We start from the raw sequence: 18,503 nt of genomic DNA, 5'->3' as shown, positions 1-18,503 counted from the left end.
ACAAATCAATGAGCTGAGGTTAATGATGAGGGGTGTGAGGAGTGACCTGACCACAGTCATTAAGTATCTCCCCAAGAAGGCACTGAACTTGCTCAGCGACAGAGAAAATTAAGGTGCTCCAGGGGCTGTAGCAAGAGGATCAAACTACAAATAAAGCAGAACAGTTTTAATAACAAAGGTGATTAACCACTGCAGCCACTTAGGAAGAGAGTGGGACTGAATTCCTAATCCCTGTAAAGTTTGCAGGGAAATTCAGAAGGGCCCCCCAAAAGGCAGTGGTAGCTCAGGGTGAAGATGGTTTGCATCACTGTCCAAACATAAAAAAAATCCCCAACTTAACTTTAAATCCAAGGCATGTAGAATCATGTAACTGTAGAAGGGTGTGGGTAGGAAGGGACCTTAAAGACCACAGTTCCAACCCCTTCAGAAATGGGACTGAGTGCTGGGATTGTGCATTTAGTGGGAGCTGAACCCCAGTGCCTCAAGGACTTGCCATTCCCTGCCTGGACACAGGCAGATGCATTACCTGTCCCCCTGGCCATGCTGATGAGTCCTGACTCCTGCCAAGGCTTAATTAGCTTGGGCCAAGGCCAGATGCAGCACTGGCTGGTGCCTGACTCCATCTCACCCTGCCTGGACATATCAGCACGACAGACCAGCTTGGCTGTAGCCAGCAATCTGGTTCTGTTCAAAATCCTGGGCAAAGACTGGTGGGAATCCCATCCTGTCCTTCAGCTGCTCCCTGGCCATGTCATCCCTGGAATCAGCCACCTGACAGGGAGGTGCAGGGAAGGGTCTGTGCTGCATCTCTCTGTGTGCCCTTCCCAGCACTGCACGTGTTCCTTCTCAACCCTTTACAGCAATGAACGAGAGGTCAAACACCTGGGGTGAGAAATTTCATAAAAACTGATGAGGAGTAACACAACCGCCAGTAATTCCTGCAGCCATCTCGGCTAAGATAATAATGGTAATAAAAGTAATAAACTTCTGCTTTGGGGCATGGAGTGACCACTCACAGGGTCAAGCACGTTCAGGGTCCAAAGACAGTGGGGTTAAGTGCTGCCTTCTTCCCCTCCCCTCTGCAGCAGGATGCCAGAGTTTATGGATAAATACTCAAAGCAACTCCAGGGATATAAAGCATCCCTTAAAAAACTGCCATAAAGTCAGAGCTTAGATTCAGCATGTGATCTCTGTCAGAAGATGCTGAGCATCATATTTAGGAAGAAATTTTTTCCTATGAGGCTAGTGAGGCGCTGGCACAGGTTGGCAAGAAAAGTTGTGCCTGGACGGCCAGACTGGAACTGGGCTTAGAGTGACCTGGTCTAATGGAAGGTGTCCCTGTCCATGTCAGGGGGTTGGAATGAGATGGGCTTTAAGGACTCTTCTAAGCCAAACTGTTCCACCCTCACTAGTCATCAGCTTAATCAGATCAACAGAGTGAAGAGGTGTAAATGCTTTTCTACAAGCAGCCTGAAAATGATGAGCTATTCCAGCACACAGCACTCTTGAAGTTTGGAAAAACTTAAAAAATCTGGATATCCCTAGGGAAGGGACACCAGTCCCTAGGTTCTACCACTGGGGCTGGAGGAGGCTCTCTCAGGCTGTCCAGTGCAGTGTTCAGCTTCAGCAGTAGGAACAGAAGCCTCATCCTGGGCCAAAGCAGAACATCAGTACCAATTCCAAGGATGAAAATCTCAGCTAGGAAAACCACAGAAACACTCCTTGGACTCTGCACTGCCAAAGCAGCTGCTGGCCACGCTGACCGCTCTTCATTGTCACCCAAGCATGAAATCCATGCTCTGCCTCTGGGAAAGCTGCCCCCTTCCTTCCTCCTGGCATAAATAAATAAATAAATAAATACCAGGAGGGAGGTCACACTGCTGTGCTGAAATCTCATTATGACACTCAGCCCCAATGTCCAAAACAAGAGCCTGATGATGATGACGCTGGGGCCTTCTTCTGCGGAGCTGTTCCTGGCATTGCTGCCGTGCTCTCGCTTTATTTCGTCCATCTGTAACAGTGTGACTGCAGCCCTGCGTCTCCAAGAGGCCCTTCAGCCCGCTATTGAACTGATAAATTCACTGTATTACTTTACACAAATCAATACCCCAGCAGTTATCAGCACTTGATGTGACTGAAATTGGTTTCAGCCAATTTGTGAGTGTAATAAATGTCCATTTATCAAATCAATTCATTCTGCGGGGCTCCTCGGCCCGTCCGGGTTTGGGGTACCGCAGGGCGAAGGCTCTGGGGCCAAACCCATCCTGGGATCACTGCTTCCATCCAGGTACTGCACTGCTGCTCCAGGGTCTGCAGCATTCCCAAAGAAGCTCTCTTCCAGCCCTGCTGCTGGTGGCTCAGGGTTATGGAACCCCAAATTAGATCAAAGCTGTGTCCTTGCAAAGTTTCACCTGACCTGCAGGCAGCAACACACATCAAAAAACAGCCCTCATAAAGGATCCTATATTGTCCAAAATAACCCCAGTTTCCTTTGGACCAGAGCAGGATGATAATCCTTCTCATCCATTTCCCTACAGTTTTGAAACACTGACTGATTTTCAATATCATAGCTGCTAAAATTGGGAATTTTATCATTAAAACATAGATTTTCCTGCACTACCTGAAAAATAAACAACACTCTTCCTTCCTCGCTCCTTATTCAACTTTAGGAAGAGCTGGAACAGATTGCTTCAACCCTCAAGGTTTATTCCCCCTGAAAAGGGGAAGTGGTAGGTTTGAACCACCCAAATTCTAAGTGAGTACTGACCAGCAACATGGTATATCCATATAAAAAATATATTCTTTACTTGGCATAATATTTAGGATATTAGACCAAAAAAAATTACACACATATATATATATACATATTTGGGAAAAATGCCTCCTTTAGCTTATAACTTCAGAGAGGAGATGTTGCTGATCCCTTCTGCCTCCTCATCTTCCAGTGAAAAGGCAAAGTAGCCCTAATCAGATCCAGAGCTCAACCATTTATGGAAGTGCCTGGAAACACAACCCTAAGCCTTTTAGCTGCTCATTTGTATGTACCAGTTAGAGAACCCCAGCAGTTCCTGAGATGGCAGCAATGACCTGCCTGTTTCTGATGTCAGGAAATGGAATATTTAATGGGGATTTTGTTAAGATGAACTGAACATCTACAATTCAGTCGAGGGGGTGGCCAAGCTGCCTCCCACTATCAACCAGTCAGGCACCGGGAGAAACCTTGCATGCTGGGAGATGCCCAGTCACCATCAGTTAACCATCATCCACCTTCTCCCAGTCCTGTCCTGCTCCACATATCAGAAAAGAGTGCTGCAGGGCTTGGATATATCCTATGGAGGCAATGGGGAAGAATTTTCCCTCTGGCAGTGATGCCATGCTGTTGGGGCTGTGGCTGCTGTGTGGCTGATTCCTGGTGCATCCCCTTGCAGGGGGTTGCTGGGATAACAGCTGGACTTGGTGATCTTAGAGGGGTTTTTCTAAATTATTCCCTAATTCTGTGACTCCATTCTATCCCCATTGCTCCAGACCTTCTGTTTCTAACCCCAGATCACACGTTCCCTTTGTATTCTGGCTAAGCCCCTATGGAGACTGTTTGGATCATGCACCGAGTGACGGATTAAATCCAATTATTCAATTAAGGCACCAGTTATAAATTAAACATATCAGGCAGGCTTGGTGGATCTGAAGATGTGGTGTGTGGCAGGTCTGCTCACCAGCAAATGGCAGTGGTGAGAGCAGAGTGGAGGGATGCAGGGTCCACAAAGCAGCAGGAAAACCAGCTGGGCACAAAATAAATAGCAAAGATAGAGAGGAAGTGCTTGAGAGAGAAAGTCCTGTCTTAAAATTCATCCTTCTGGACAGAAAACAAAAAGAAAAGAAAATGAAAAGAAAAACTGGACAGAAGGGAAGGGAGGGGAGGAGGGGACAGAGAGTCTCCCACTACCTTTTGGTCCAATATCCTGAGGCTGTAGGGGTATCAAGCACATTCCCTATAATTCAATAAGAAAAACCTCCATAAAGGCAAGGACGTTAATGCGCAGAAACGCCACCTGTGTCAGGAACAGGCACTGCCCATTAATCACAGCTCCCCAATTAGCCGGGCTGCTGCCCCCAGGCACAGCCGTTCTCTGCACACACAGGGTGGCTGTTGTTTTTGCAGGAGTGTAGACTCCTTCCCAGCTCCTTCCCGGCTCCTTCTCAGCTCCCAGCCCACACTGGGCTCCTCTTTGTTAACTAAAAGCAAAGGGTTTGTGTTTCTGACAGCACGTTCCTAGTGATTCTGCCCCGGCCTCAACAGCTCCTATTTTGCTGTCCCATTTTCAGGCATTAACTGGGACGCACGGATGGTTCAGGAATTATTGACAGGATCCAGAGGCTTTGGACTGGCAAATCAAACCCAGCCCAGATTGCCAGAGCCTTGATTACATAGAAGCACAGAATGGTTTGTGTTGGGAGGTAGCTCATCTGATTCCAACTCTCTGCCATGGGCAGGGACACCTCCCATATTGCTCCAAGTCCCATCCAGCCTGGCTTTAAACACTTCCATAGATGGGGCATCCACTGTGAATTCCCCAGCAACCTTGCAAGGCTGCCCAGGGGCAGCCTCAGATCAAGGCTTGAGGCAACAGCTTGCCCTCCCTGTGGAGCAGGTGTGGAGGGCAGAGCTGGCAGCGTGTGAAGGGTCCTACCTGCCCCCACTGTGGCTATGGCATTCTCCTGACCAATGATGTGCTCCTTCAGCCGCTGCTCCAGTGGGAATCTCCGCCGCTCCTCCACCTCCCTCCTGCGCTGCTCCTCCTGGAACTGTGGAGGGAAGAAAACAGGGATCAGAGACTTGACAGAGCACTGGGTCACCACACAGATGTCAGAGCCCTGTATGGGGATCCCTCTGACATGGAGCCAGAGCATTCTCAGGGCACATGCAGTTTGGTCTGGATGCTCCAGCCCTAGCAAGACGAAATTTCTGAATCTGTCATGGATGGAAGCTGGGGTGAGTGGGAATAGGGATCCTGCTCTGCTGTGCTACCTCTGTACTGGTGACAAAGAGGGAACAATGGCACTACTCAACAGCTCCTAGCCATTAGGTACTGTTTATTTTGGGAGATAAAATCATGACTGCTCTACCTAGATTTGTCTTCCTACCTTCCAAACATTTCCTGTTCAAACACTCCAACCAGATCCTGCAGGGATGGCAGAGTATCACTGTGCCTTACATCCAAGAGAGCTGAAGAGGGACTTTGGACAAGGGCATGGAGTGACAGGACAAGGGGGAATGGCTTCCCATTGAGGATTAGATGGGATATTGGGAAGAAATTCTTTCCTGTGAGGGTGGTAAGGCTCTGGCACAGATTGCCCAGAGCAGCTGTGGCTGCACCATCCCAGGCAGTGTCCAAGGCAAGGTTGGATGGGGCCTGGATCAACTTGGTCTAGTGGAAGGTGTCCCTGCCCACAGCAGGGGGGTGAAATTAGTGAGCTGTAAAGTCCCTTCCAACCCAAAACCTGTGATTCTAAGATCTTTAGAAAGGCTGCTGAGCACTCTTCCTGCCACAAGCTGAGCTTGGACATTCCCAACTGAGACTGCTGCCTTGGGAAGATTCATCCCCCAAAGCCAGACTCAGATGAAGACAGAACACAAAGATCCCATGGGGTTTGCCAAGTGAGTAACTGCACCCACAGAACAGTCCCTGTCATTGAATCCATCTCACTAAGGGGAAACACCCTCAGCAAAGCCAGAAGGCAGGTGCCAAAGCTGCAGCAGGATCCAGCTGCTGGAGCTGGAGTGGATAACCCCCAGCCAGGCTGCTGACATCTCCTGGGCTAGCAGCGATTCTGACAGAAGTTAAAAAATAATAAATAGTGAACAATCCAATTTTGGCCAGTGCTATCAGTCTCACGTGTAACAGAGATGCCATGAGCCCTGATCCTCACACAGAGCAATAACTTCCCTGCAGATCCCAGTGGAACAGCTCTGGGACAGACATCCTGCCTGTGCCAATCCCCCCGGCACTGGGTACGACCTCACCATATGTCTGTGTCTGTAGGATCCTGACAAATCTTTTCTCTCTCCCTCCCTCCTCTCTGGCCTTTTGGAAGATGCAGGAATGTGATCAGTGATGTTAGGACACCCAACAATTCCCATGGGTTTATGGAGAGTGGGTAAGATGTGCAGGAAGAGAAGGAATACCCATCCTCCGCAATGCCCTCTCCCTCTGCCCTTGGAGAACTGACACAGTACAAGTCCTGTGCACAAGTACCATTTTCTGCTCAGGACCTGTTCTGGAGAGCCCTGCACTCAGGCCAGCTACTCATTGGGCCAGAAAGTGCTAACACAGCTCCTGGCTGGGTCATGCAGCTGGCCTGGAGCATCCTGAGCATCTGCCTTAGCTTGCACTGTACAGGGGACACTGGGACAAGAAAATCCACTAAGAAAAACGTATTTTAGATCCACTGGTGACAGAACCTCCAAGAAAAAGCCCCACTAAGCCTGGACTTTACATAAGACACAAACTTCTACTCCTCTCTCATCTGCTCCCCTCTCCATACACATCCAGCTGTTCCCACCTTCTGGCTTTGTGGTGTGCAATGGTGTCGGTGGGGATTGTGTCCCCACCCTCCGGCAGCTGATCTTCCCTTGTCCTGATGACCCTTGCCTGGCTCAGGATCAGCACTTAAGTGGAGCACAGTGGTGCTACCTGCTTGGAGAGCCATGCAGGGAGCACTGCTCTGCTCTCATGTTGGAGGCAACCAGACTTCTGCACTCAACTGGGTTAAGAAGTTCTCCTGATGCAAGGCCAAAAGATCAGAAATTTTAATTTTTAAAAAGAGAAGGACTCAGTCTGTGCTTTGGCAGGTGATAACAGCTGTCTGTCTGCCACTGTGGGCATGGTAGTCACGGAGTCACAGAAGGGTGATCTTAAGAAACCTTATAGACCATCCCATTCCAACCCCTTTGCCATGGGCAGGGACACCTTCCACTTAGACCTGGTTGCTCCAAGCCCCATCCTACCTGGCCTTGAACATTTCCAGGCATGGGGCAGCCACAGCTTCTCTGCACAATCTGTGTCAAGGGCCTCACCACCCTCACAGGGAAGAATTTCTTCCCAATATCCCATCTAACCCTGCCCTCTGGCAGTGTGAAACCATTCCCTCTTGTCCTGTCACCCCGGTCCCTGTCCAAAGTCCCTCTCCAGCTCTCTTGCAGCCCTTTAGGCACTGGCAGGGGCTCTAAGGTCTCCCTGGAACCTTCTCTTCTCCAGGCTGAACACCCCCAGCTCTCCCAGCCTGTCTCCAGAGCAGAGGGGCTCCAGCTCTCAGAGCATTTCCGTGGCCTCCTCTGGAATTGCTCCAGCAGCTCCACACCCTTCTGATGTTGGGAGCCTCAGGGCTGGAGGCAGCTCTGCAGGTGGGATCTCACCTGAATGGAGCAGAGGGGCAAAATCCCCACCTCACGCCCATACTGTGGGATCAGCCCAGGACACAGGGGGCTTCTGGACTGCCAGCACATGTTGTTTTAAGGAAGAAAAGTGGAGAATAAAATAACTGAACTCTTTAAGAGCAGGAGGGGTAGAATTATCTGCTGGGGTAAATGCTCTCTTGAGCCCAGCACCAATAAGGAAACCTGCCCTGAACAGTTTGAAACTTGCCTTGGTTTTTATGCTTAAGTAATAGTTGAAGGAGAGAAAGGAAATATATCTCTGGAGCTGTTCCTGAGGAAGATGATTGTACTTGTATATAAACCAGCAGACTGCCAAGCCAGCCTGTGATGAATATTCAGCTGGGGGGAAACTGGTGCTCCCGGGGTTTCATCCTCCCCAGCAGCCACATTCCACTGAGAGTCTTTGAGAATTTATTGCTCATTTTAATCACTGCTAGAGAATGAATAGGCAGAACTATTACAGGATGGACATATCCCATAGATTTTATTTACATATCCTTGTGACAGAATAACAAGGAGTTTTCATATGTATTTTTAATTTATTTTGATTTCCTTTATTCTTTAAAAAAAAAAAAAAAACCAAACCAGAACTCTGTGTGTGCTTTTCCTGAGCTTAGACCACACTTGCCTAGTGTTGAGGACTCCTCAGTTGGTTTCCAGTGCTAAACAGTCTGAAGAAATTAAAATAAGCACTTCTGTATCTATGACTAAAAGGGAGGGAAAGCACTTGAAACTGGTGTCTTTCCTCTGTCCCTGGAGGGATAGCAGTGCCTGGACTGAACTTGGCTCTTGCAAGTCTGTCTTTGCCATTCAGCTCCTCTTTGCACCCTATCAGACCCCTCTGGTGACCTCCCTGTCTTCATCAGTGTCTGCTAAAGGATTTTTAAGGAATATTTCAGCTAGGAAGAGCATACGATTGCCCTTTCCCTTCTGGAAGCAGCAGTGTGAGACCTCCTGACCAGGAGCTGGTGTCCACTTAATCCCAGCCATCCCCTTTGATAGGCCTTTCCAAGAAAACAAGCCTCCAGCTGTGACTCACATGCTTCTTTTTCCATCCTGACCATCCTAGGTTGCTGGTTTAAGCACATTTCATGAGAAAAATGTCTCTTTTGGTTATTTGAAAGCTGGCTCTTGGCTAATCTGGCCACAACCTTCCATGTGGAGTTTGGAGCAGTAAAAGCTCATTTTAACCTTTCTTAAACCCAGAAGAATTACCTCAAGATTTGTGTGGCCCTTCCTATGGAAGAACCCTTCTCCAGACCTCCACAAAGCTATCACAGCTTAGCTTGTCTGGGCTGATCAGTTTATATCCTGTTTTCCTTTAGTATTTCAAATTCTTTTTTCTGTAAGGTGAAATACACAGTCACTCTTTGCAGGTTTTATGCCAAGGTTTGGTTCTGCTGGTGCTGTGTTCATGAACCTCTTCCCTTGGAGTGTTTTCTCATAAATGCAGCCATGCTTGGGAAGGATAATGGATAATGAAGCTGATGAACATGGAGGTACTCCAAGGGCTGGATCACCTCTGCTCTGGAGACAGGCTAAGAGCTAGCGGTGTATACCCAGAGAAGGGCAGGCTCCAGGGAGACTTTAGAGCCCCTGCCAGGGCCTAAAAGGTCCCAGGAGAGCTGGAGAGTGACTGAATAAGGGCGTGGAGGGATAGGACAAGGTGGAATGGCTTCCCCTGGAAGACAGAGGGCCGGATTAGATAGGATATTGGGAAGAAATTCTTCTCTGTGAGGATGGAGGCCCTGACACAGGTTGCCTATAGAAGTTGTGGCTGTTCCATGCCTGGGAGTGTCCAAGGCCACATTGGATGGGGCTTGGAGCAACCAAGTCTAGTGAAGGTATCCCTGTCCATGGCAGTGGAGTGGAATGAGATGAACTTTAAGGTTTCTTCCTTCATGATTTTATGAAAACCTCACAGAGCTGCTATAGTGATCACATACTGGCTACAAAAGCAGCCATCAGGATCACAGAGGACAGCCATGGCTGCATTTCCTTTGCCAGGAAGTAGTATGGAGAGTCCCAGAGGAAAGATCACTCTGTCCCTACTACGGACAGAGGTTTATTTAGCACAGGGGAATGTGGTTTTGAACTCCTGCCTGAGTGCTGACTTTAAGAGGAGAGCACAGACAGTGCAGCAGTTGATACCTGGCGGGTTTATTTCATGGAAATACCTCCTCAGAGCAGTAATTGACACAGTTTTAATCACCTTCATCCTCCACTTGTGGTAAGTTCTTAGCCTCAGGTTTATAGCATGCAAGTTTAAATTCCAAACCCATAGAACAAACACTGAGGTACACAATGTCAGAGGAACTTTGCAGCCAGGAACAAACTTGGTCCCCTTGTAGCTCAGCTCCTGCTCTTGTGGTCTGGTGACAAGGGAATGCCCCTTACCTGGGAGTGCCCTGCCCCAGCTGATCTGTGCTGCTTGGAGAGATGATGCTCAAAAGGCATCACAGAAGGGTTTGGGTTGGAAGTGATCTTAAAGCTCACCCAGTTTCAACCCCTCCCATGGGCAGAGACACCTTCCACTAGACCAGGTTGCTCCAAACCCCATCCATTCTGGCCTTGAACACTTTCAGGAATGAGGCAGCCTCTGCTATGATGGCCTCTCCTACCCATTGATAATTCACTGAACAAGGCCTCTGCCCAGGAATTTTAAATCCCTGAGATCTAGCTGCAGATCCCTCATTATCTAGTAGCCCACTGCCACAAATGTACTGATTCCTGGCATTTTTACTGGAACCATGATGGCAAATGTGACTCTTTTCCTTCTTTAAAGCAAATGAGACATGGAGGCTGAAGGGATGAGATCCCACCATGGAAATGGGTGCCTTCTACCTTAGATTGGTGTACATGAACACCTGGATCCCAGGCCATAGCTGGACTCTGATTCTCAGCCCAGCTTGTTTGACAGACAGTTTCAGAAAATACAGTAAAAACAAGCTCTAGATTTTACTGCATCCAGGGGTTACAGAGCAGCATTACTGGTCCTGGGCAGGTCACTCCTGAGTGAGAAATGGTAACTTGGAAGAGGTGGGCACAGCCACAGTTAAAATACTACAGAAGTGGATGCTTTTCCTTATGCATAATGTTCTTAATTTTTACAGACTTCTTTTGGTAAAGGATGGAGCTGTAGAGATGCTAAGGTGGTCTTCGATTGTTTGCATCCTAAAATCATAGAATCATAGAATGATTTGGGTTGGAAAAGAGCTTTCAGATCATTGAGTCCAGCTACTCAACCAGCACTGCCAAGGCCACCACTAACCCATGTCCCCACGTGCCACATCCACATGATATCTTTAAAGTTGTTCTTGTGGGAAAGGAAACCCAAACTGGCCAGAATCTCAGGCTCACCTTTGCCTCTGATGCTCTCAGAAGGTTCATGACCTCCCCTTCACGGGCGTAATCCAGGGGTGTGTGTCCCATTTCATTCTTCTGCAGGGGGTTGGCACCTGACAGCACAAGAAATGAGTAAGATCAGGAGCTCAGAGTTCAGTCTTGGGGAAGAAGGAGCAGGAAGCACATCCTCTCTGTGTCCCCTCCTAACCTTTGCTCTGGAGGGTGTCTGGATCAGAAAGACAGAATGCACAAGCAGCGATTACAAGCATGGATCTCCAGGGAGGAAGAAAAGGGATTGTCACTGCTAACAGCTGGCTTGTCAGTGAAGAACTGCTGTGCAGGGATGAGAGCACATGGTCACCAGAAGGAAATACAGTCTCACAAAAGCACCCACTCTCAGTTCTGTGGGAGCCACATGGGATCATTACAGCTTCAATTGGATATGCTGCCTGTGCCAGCTGCAGCTGAAGCTGGAGCTGCCTGTCGCCTGTGGACCAGCTGCTCCACTGAGCCCCTGGAGCACTTCTGGGGGAAAATCACACCCTTCCTTGCAGTATAATTAAAAAAACCCCAAAACCAACAAACCCCAAAGACTGAGGTAGACTGATTTGGATGGGCACCCCCCAGAAACACACACACATGGAGAGAGCTCTCCCTCCTAGACAGACTGGATTGCAGAAGAGAATTCCATGTCAAACTGGTCCGGTTGCAGTGATGGGAAGTACAAGGAGGGAAACTCAGTGATATCAGGAGACAGGGGTAATGCCAATAGCCAGAGGGGAAAACAAGGTCTGGGGATTCATCTCTGACTCTCAGTATCTCAGGAGCTGTCTCTAAGGCAGAGACTTGTCACTAACACTGGTGCACTCCATGACCCCACAGCAGCTCCTAACTGCTAGAGTTTATGAGAATGAACCTTCAAATTGGTCCCAAACTCCCCAAACTGGTGCTGAAACTGATCCTCCCACTAGTCATCAAGCCTTGGAAAGCAATCTGGTGGAGGAAGACCCCATAACTGTGCTCAGCAGGTCTGGGATGACTTCTGTTCCAATCCTTCCACTGCAATTCTGTGCAATGTGCTCCTGCCTGAGCAGGGGAGTGGGTCCAGATGACTCCACTGATGTCCCTTCCAGCCTGAGACAAGTACCTTGGCAGAGGCAGACCAAGCTGCTTCTGTGCCATGAGACAGTGTAAAGCACCAGGAGTGCTCAATAAGGGCAAGCAGCAATCAGAACAGATGAATGAAGCAAGGGGACTCTGTGGGAGCAGAGCTGCAGGGATTAGCCATTCCCAGGCTTTGGCATCAAAGAGGTATATTTGCTTACAGAATGAAAAATGTGCTCCATAAACATTTGACATGGACTAATTTCTATGGCAAGCCTTGTCTTCACAAATAAAGACCATGATCAAGACAGGTGAGATTACACACTGCTGGGGCTGGCTGCTCCATAGACATTAAAGAGACAGTGCTCCCACTATCCCCCCCCCACCCACAAAACCCACCTGGGTCTGTCAGTGACCAGTGGGGCACGTTCCTGACTTCTCCAAATGATGACATACTCGAGGCTAGGCGTGCTTTCATTTCTGATGGAGGGTTTGTTTGGCTTTGCCCTGGATCTATCAATAATGGCTCTCCAATATTGGCCTAATCCCCCTGTTAATGGCTTTGACGACTTGACTAATTGCTGCAATAATTGATAGAACCCGACTCCTATAACTGGTCGATTCCAACCTCGAGTACGGCAGCAATAAAATATTATGCTGCCATAAATAACAGTATCACTTGGCTTGCTAATAGAAGGTAAAAGTGGCCACTGGTCTGTCGGTGCCCTGGCTGACCCCACTCCACATCCCCACCTCCTCTCCTGCCCTCTCCCACCCTGTGCCACAGGCTGCAGCAGTATCCAAGGGGACGTCAACCTTCCGCGACTTAATAGAAGGCAATTTGTCACCTCCCACTCGCTGTCTGTAGCTGGAGATGGACACCTGGGCAGCACCTCAGGCTGTATGAGCCCGTGGCCTCCTCCCACCCTCCATGCTCATATTAGAAGGCCCTGGCTGATAATATTTGATAAATAGCGTGGGGGTTCTCTCCCTGCACCCGCCCCGCATTGTGGCGCTGCAGCAGCTGCAGAAGGTCACTCATTGGGGAAATATGTTTCTGTCAGTGGGATCGAAAAAAGTTTAGTGGAGTGACAGGCCTCAATTTTTCAAATTTTATTAACTCCATCCTCTTAACAATTTGTCTTGAATTCCTTCAGATTCTGGATAACTGTCAATAGAGCTGGCGACGCAGCGGAAACTGGTACTTAGGTCCCCCACTGCTGTCAGGGTAGGGATGGGGATGGCAGGAGGAGGGAGAGATGGCAGGGGGAAAAGGAGGATGCCAAAGGGCACAGACAGAACCTGGAGAAACATCCCAGTGATGCTCCCTGTGTCCTCGGCAGCCTCAAGACTCTGCTCTTGTCACTCCATCCTGTCAGGGCAGAACAGATCTGAGCCTGCTGCAGCCAGAGCAAGGTTCACACTTCCAACAGACAGGACAGGGCACACAGTGGCACTGGAGCCTCACACGGACAACCAGAGAATGACACTGCTCCAAAGAGGGGACAGATCACAGCTTGAGAAAGCCCTGAGTACTGGGACAAGGAAAGGACCCTTGAGGACCTTGTTTCACAGCCCAGTCAGATGGTGTGAAACCTCCTGCTCCTGGGCACACCCACAGGCAGCCTCTGGCTGAATGTTTGGGTCCTGAGCTGTACCCAGCAGTGGTGTGGGGACAGAGAACTGGCATGACACAGCCCCTGTCTGATGCCACTCCACAGCCCCTGTCTGCAAATGAGATGGGCAGCAGCAGTGGCCTGTGGCGACCTGTGTTATGGAAAGACAAGATGCCAAAATGTTCAGTGTCTCCCATCTTCCTTCTCTGGTGTCCAGAAGGTACAATATGGTGGAGGTGGAAACTGAGGGCTTGCACAAGTCTCTGGCACAGAAGACTACACTGCTTCAGTCACCAAAGTCAGGGAAAGCCATTTTCCCACTACAAAGCCATTAAACAAGGACAGAACATTTTAGGTATGAAAAGTCCTCTGAAACCATTGCGTCCAAACATTCCCCCAGCACAGCCAGGCCCACCACTAACCCATGTCCCCAAGTGCCACAACTACATGGCCATCCCTTTCAGGGATGGGGACTCCACCACTGCTTTGGGCAGCCTGTGCCAGGGCTGGACAACCCTTCAAGGGAAGGAATTTTCCCCATAACCAAGGTAAACCTCCCCTGGCACAATTTGAGGCCATTTCCTCTTGTCCTGTCCATCACTTGTTATTTCAGAGTAGATACAAATCCCCACCTACATAATACAGCCACTGCATAAAGCCATTCTCCCCAGTATAAGGCTGTCACTAAATCTCAGAAATAGGAGCCTGGAAGTACCAAAGCCATGGTGGTTGCTGCTGAGGGTGCTGGAAGTGGACACAGTGAGCAGCCATCACCCTAGACCAGGATGTCCCCACGTGGAACATCTACACATATGTTAAGTCCCTGCAGGGATGGGGACTCCACCACTGCCCTGGGCAGCCTGTGCCAGGGGTGGACAACATTTTCAGAGAAGAAATATCTTCTAATATTCAACCTAAACTTCCCCTGGTGCAACTTGAGGCTGTTTCTTCTTGTCCTGTCCCTTGTTGCCTGGGAGAACCTGGCTACAACCTCCTTTTGAGTAGTAGTAGAGAGTGAGAAGGTCCCACCTGAACCTCCATTTTTTCCCATGAGGGGCACAAAGCCAACCCCAAGATCTGAGGTGTGACCTCACCAGTGCCCGGTACAGGGACCAGTCACTGTCCTGGTCCTGCTGGCCACACTATTGGTGACACAAGCCAAGGTCCCCTTGGTCTTATTGTCCACCTGGGCACACACACTGCACCTGCACCAGCTCCAGTTCCACCACATCAAGTACTGCCTAACACACAGCCCTGAGCTGGCAGCAGCCCTCACAGAGCTCTAGGGAACAAAATCTGTGCTCCCTTGGTCCTTGGCCTCACTCTCAAAGCACAAGAAGCCTTTCCAACCTAAATTTGTCCAGCCAGACTGGACGGGTCTTAGAGCAACCTATTCTAGTGGAAGGTGTTCCTGCCCATGGTGGGGGGTTGGAACTGGATGAGCTTAAGGTCCCTTCCAAATCATTATGTGATTCTGTGAAGGAAGGATTTAGACTTCACTAAGAATTAGATATTCCTGGAGTACAGTTTACATGGAAAAGCAGATACCCAGAGGTCTGAGATGAAGGTCAGATGCTGACAAGGGCAGGTAGCAACCAGCAAGGAGAGGTCCTCTTGGAGGTGCAGCTTAACCAGTGCTCCCAAACCTTGTGAACCAGACTGAACACAAATCTTTGTGTACTTGGACAGACACAATAGTCTCAGGACCAGGCTGCATAAGCTGGAACAGAGGCAAAGGAGGAGACTGGTTGAAGCAGCATGTAAACTGGACTGCAGGTAAGGACTGAGCCCCACTGGTGGAGTGGTGAGGTCAGCTGTTAAAGACTGGAAACAAAATGAAGGTAAGAAAGGCAATTGAATGAGCCAGTGACACAGGATTAAATGAATGAAATGCCCTGACCAAACAGGGAAAATACAGCATGAAGGTCACCCCTCTGAGACACTGAAGGGCACTGCAACACACAGAAAACTAGCTCAGGGACTGCAACGATAAAGAGCAAAACACCAATAAATTGTTAAACTGGTGGAAACCAGAGACTAAGAGCTCTGGCTGTCAGAAAGCTTCCAAGACAAGGTGCAAGCTTTAATTCAGCCTTGGACAAAGCAAAAGGCTTTCTCCAAACCTCAGCTCCTAAGTACCCCACTGCAATGGGACACACGTTCATGCCAAACTTCCTCACCAGAAAATCCAGCAAAGAATCCATGGCCAAGGAGCTTTGTACTACAAGGGGAAAACAAGGATCCTGCTTGAAATAAAGCAGCAGCCCACCAGCAGGTAACTGTCAGAAACAGTATATACATGGATATAAAGACTGAAGAAACTCATTATATTTATTGAAGTTCTTATCATAAGAAGAGTTAGGACCTTCTCCTAAAGGGAGAAACCACACCATCATCCTTCCAAACCCAGGGTGGATGAAGAAAATCCAAGTGAAGTGTTTGCTCTGGCAAATTAAATGTAAAAAACCCACCGGTAAAAAAGAATTTAAAAGAAGCCCCTTCTTTAGGAATGAAAGCTAGGAGCCTTATTAGAAGCTGGAAATCAGCCTGAGATGGTGAGTTTCCATAAGTGATAAAGATCAAGGCCAGGCTGAACAGAACTTGGAGCAACCCGATCTATTGAGAGGTGTCCTGTCCATGGTGAGGGTTTGTAACAAGATGAGCCTGAAGGTCGCTTCCAATCCAAAACTGTTCTCTGATTCTATGGCAAATGGGAAAGTTGCAATAAAGAAACAGGGCAAGAATGAATAAATGTCTTAAATGCGTGCACCTTTCACTCTTGCTTTATTGGAGCCTGAGTGTAATTTGGTCTATACCTACTTGACAACTGTATGTGAAAACAATCCACCTGACTCTTGACTCTTGTTTTGTAAGGTAAGAGAGAGGAAACTACAAAATCATACTCTTCCTATATATCCATCACCCTTTCTCCATATACCCATGTGTGCAGAGCTCTTAAGATCATTCCAAACATGTTGTCACTGTCAAGTTTGTCCCAGAAACACTTCAAGAGGGATCTGTTTACTCCCCTGTCCTAAGGGAAAACTATTCCTAAGTGCTTCAACACAGACAGAAATGTGCTGGCACTTTGGACTCTTATTGCTCTCACCACAGTGGGATGCTGGATGCCTCGATGCTGGGATATGATTGGTTTCTAAATCCCAGTTTCATAGGATTTTAATTACTGGTCTGGCATGGCAGGGAGTGGAACTGGCTGCGGTCAGACGAAGGATCGATACGCCGGCCCAGAACATATTGAGCCTCGGCACTCGCAGATGCTATTGCACTATTTAATCATCTTTTGCAAAATTTACAGTGCAACAGAAGGAATCAATATGGAATTTATCCCATTCCCTTGTAAATATGAGCATGGAGAGGGAGAGAGATGTCAGGCACTCTGGCATGACAGCTGGTCAGGGCAGCAAACCTCCACCACAGACCACCCAGGACAGCTACCACGCCTGTGACTCACCAAAAAGGGCCCAGCCAGCCACTGGGACGTGCATTCCTGGGACAGCTGCACCCACAGAGGCTGCATTTGTATGCTCTGACCTGCTTGTAAGCTAAACCTTGTCCCAGCCACTCGAAAGGAAAAACAGGAGGAAATCACACAAGTTGTGCAGAGCCTTACTCTGCACAGCGTGGTTTACAGAGTCTGTCATAGAGTCATAGAATAGTTTCATGGAATTTTCTGGGTTGGAAAAGCCTTGCCAGACCATCAAGTCCAACCGCCCCCTCAGCACCAACCCATGTCCCCAAGTGCCACACCCACAAGGCTTTTAAATCCCTCCATGGATGGGGAGTCCACCACTGCTCTGGGCAGCCTGTGCCAAGCCTGAACAACCCTTTTGGGGAAGAAAATTTCCCCATATCCAAACTAAACCTCCCCTGGCACAACTCGAGGCAGTTTCCTCTAATCCTGTTGCTTGTTACCTGGGACAAGAGCCTGACCCCCACCTGACTCCACCCTCCTTTCAGGGAGTTGTAGAGAGGGAGGAGTTCTTCCCTGAGCTCCCTTTTACTGTGGTAACTGCTGACTGCAGCAAAACCACAATGTTACTTTCTCCGGATGCGTTAAAAACCAAAGCTCTCTCCTCTCTGCAAGTGGCTGCTGGGGACCTGAGAGCCTACTCTCTAGGGATATCCTTTACTCTCCCTCTGGAAGAATGGACCCTTTTAATCTGGGATGCAACAGAAAACAATCCAAGATATATTAAGTAGTAGTTAATAAGAAATTAATTGGGTTAGAAAAACCCAATTAATTAGAACCTGATTTTTCCAGAGAATACCATAAGCACTTTTGCCTTCTGATGGCCAAAGCCCATCCCTTGCAATGCTGGCTCCATAATCTGTTTACCCATCACTCACCCTACTCTGATCTGCAATTACACTGGACTGAGGAGATGAGTGCACAACATTATGAACAAATGCACTGGGCTAAATTTACTAGCAAATCGAGTTCAGCAGACCAGCTTATTGCAGCTTCAGCTAAAATGTTTTCACAAATGTATGTTCATTTCTTCCTCTCTCTCTTTCACATCTAATTAGAGATGAGAGACTCCAAGATTGCTGAAGAGGACTTTTGGACAAGGAGTGACAGGACAAGGGGGAATGGCTTCCCATGGACAGAGGGCAGGGTTAGATTTGGGATCAGGAAGAAATTTTTCCATGTGAGGGTGGTGAGGCCCTGGCACAGGTTGCCCAGAGAAGCTGTGGCTGCCCCATCCCTGGAAATGTTCAAGGCCAGGTTGGATGGGGTTGGAGCAATCTGAATTAATGGATTTAATGGTGTCCCTGCCCATGGCAGTGGGGTGGAATGAGAACACCTTTAAGGTCCCTTACAACCCAAACCATTTTGTGCTCATGTGATCTCCCTGCAGATGTATTTCAGGAGGCATTTCCAATGTAGTAACAGCCTGGTCAGCCTGTGTGCTGGCTCTAGGAGGAGCTGGGAGCAGAGGGGATGATTCCGGAAGATGGGAAATAGAAAGCAGGGCAGTCAG

At 48.6% G+C, this 18,503-nt stretch overlaps 1 protein-coding gene across 1 annotated transcript in view; it reads right to left on the bottom strand.

The window, feature by feature from the left end:
* The window catches only part of CLPB (ClpB family mitochondrial disaggregase), a 72,540-nt gene that overhangs the window by 16,626 nt on the left and 37,411 nt on the right, over window positions 1-18,503 (bottom strand). Inside the window, exons 6-7 of the mRNA XM_054270348.1 lie at window positions 10,796-10,893; window positions 4,689-4,803 (exon numbers count right to left, since the gene is read on the bottom strand). Of these exons, the coding sequence (XP_054126323.1) occupies window positions 4,689-4,803; window positions 10,796-10,893 (213 nt within the window). The remainder of the gene's footprint in view (window positions 1-4,688; window positions 4,804-10,795; window positions 10,894-18,503) is intronic.

The sequence above is a fragment of the Melozone crissalis genome, unplaced genomic scaffold (genome assembly GCF_028551555.1).
Source record: "Melozone crissalis strain CALT ecotype California unplaced genomic scaffold, PUWL_Pcris_2 ptg000009l_1, whole genome shotgun sequence".
Taxonomy (NCBI): Eukaryota; Metazoa; Chordata; class Aves; order Passeriformes; family Passerellidae; genus Melozone; species Melozone crissalis.
The sequence above is the reverse complement of the archived record's forward strand: the minus strand, read 5'-3'. Positions and strand labels throughout refer to the sequence as shown.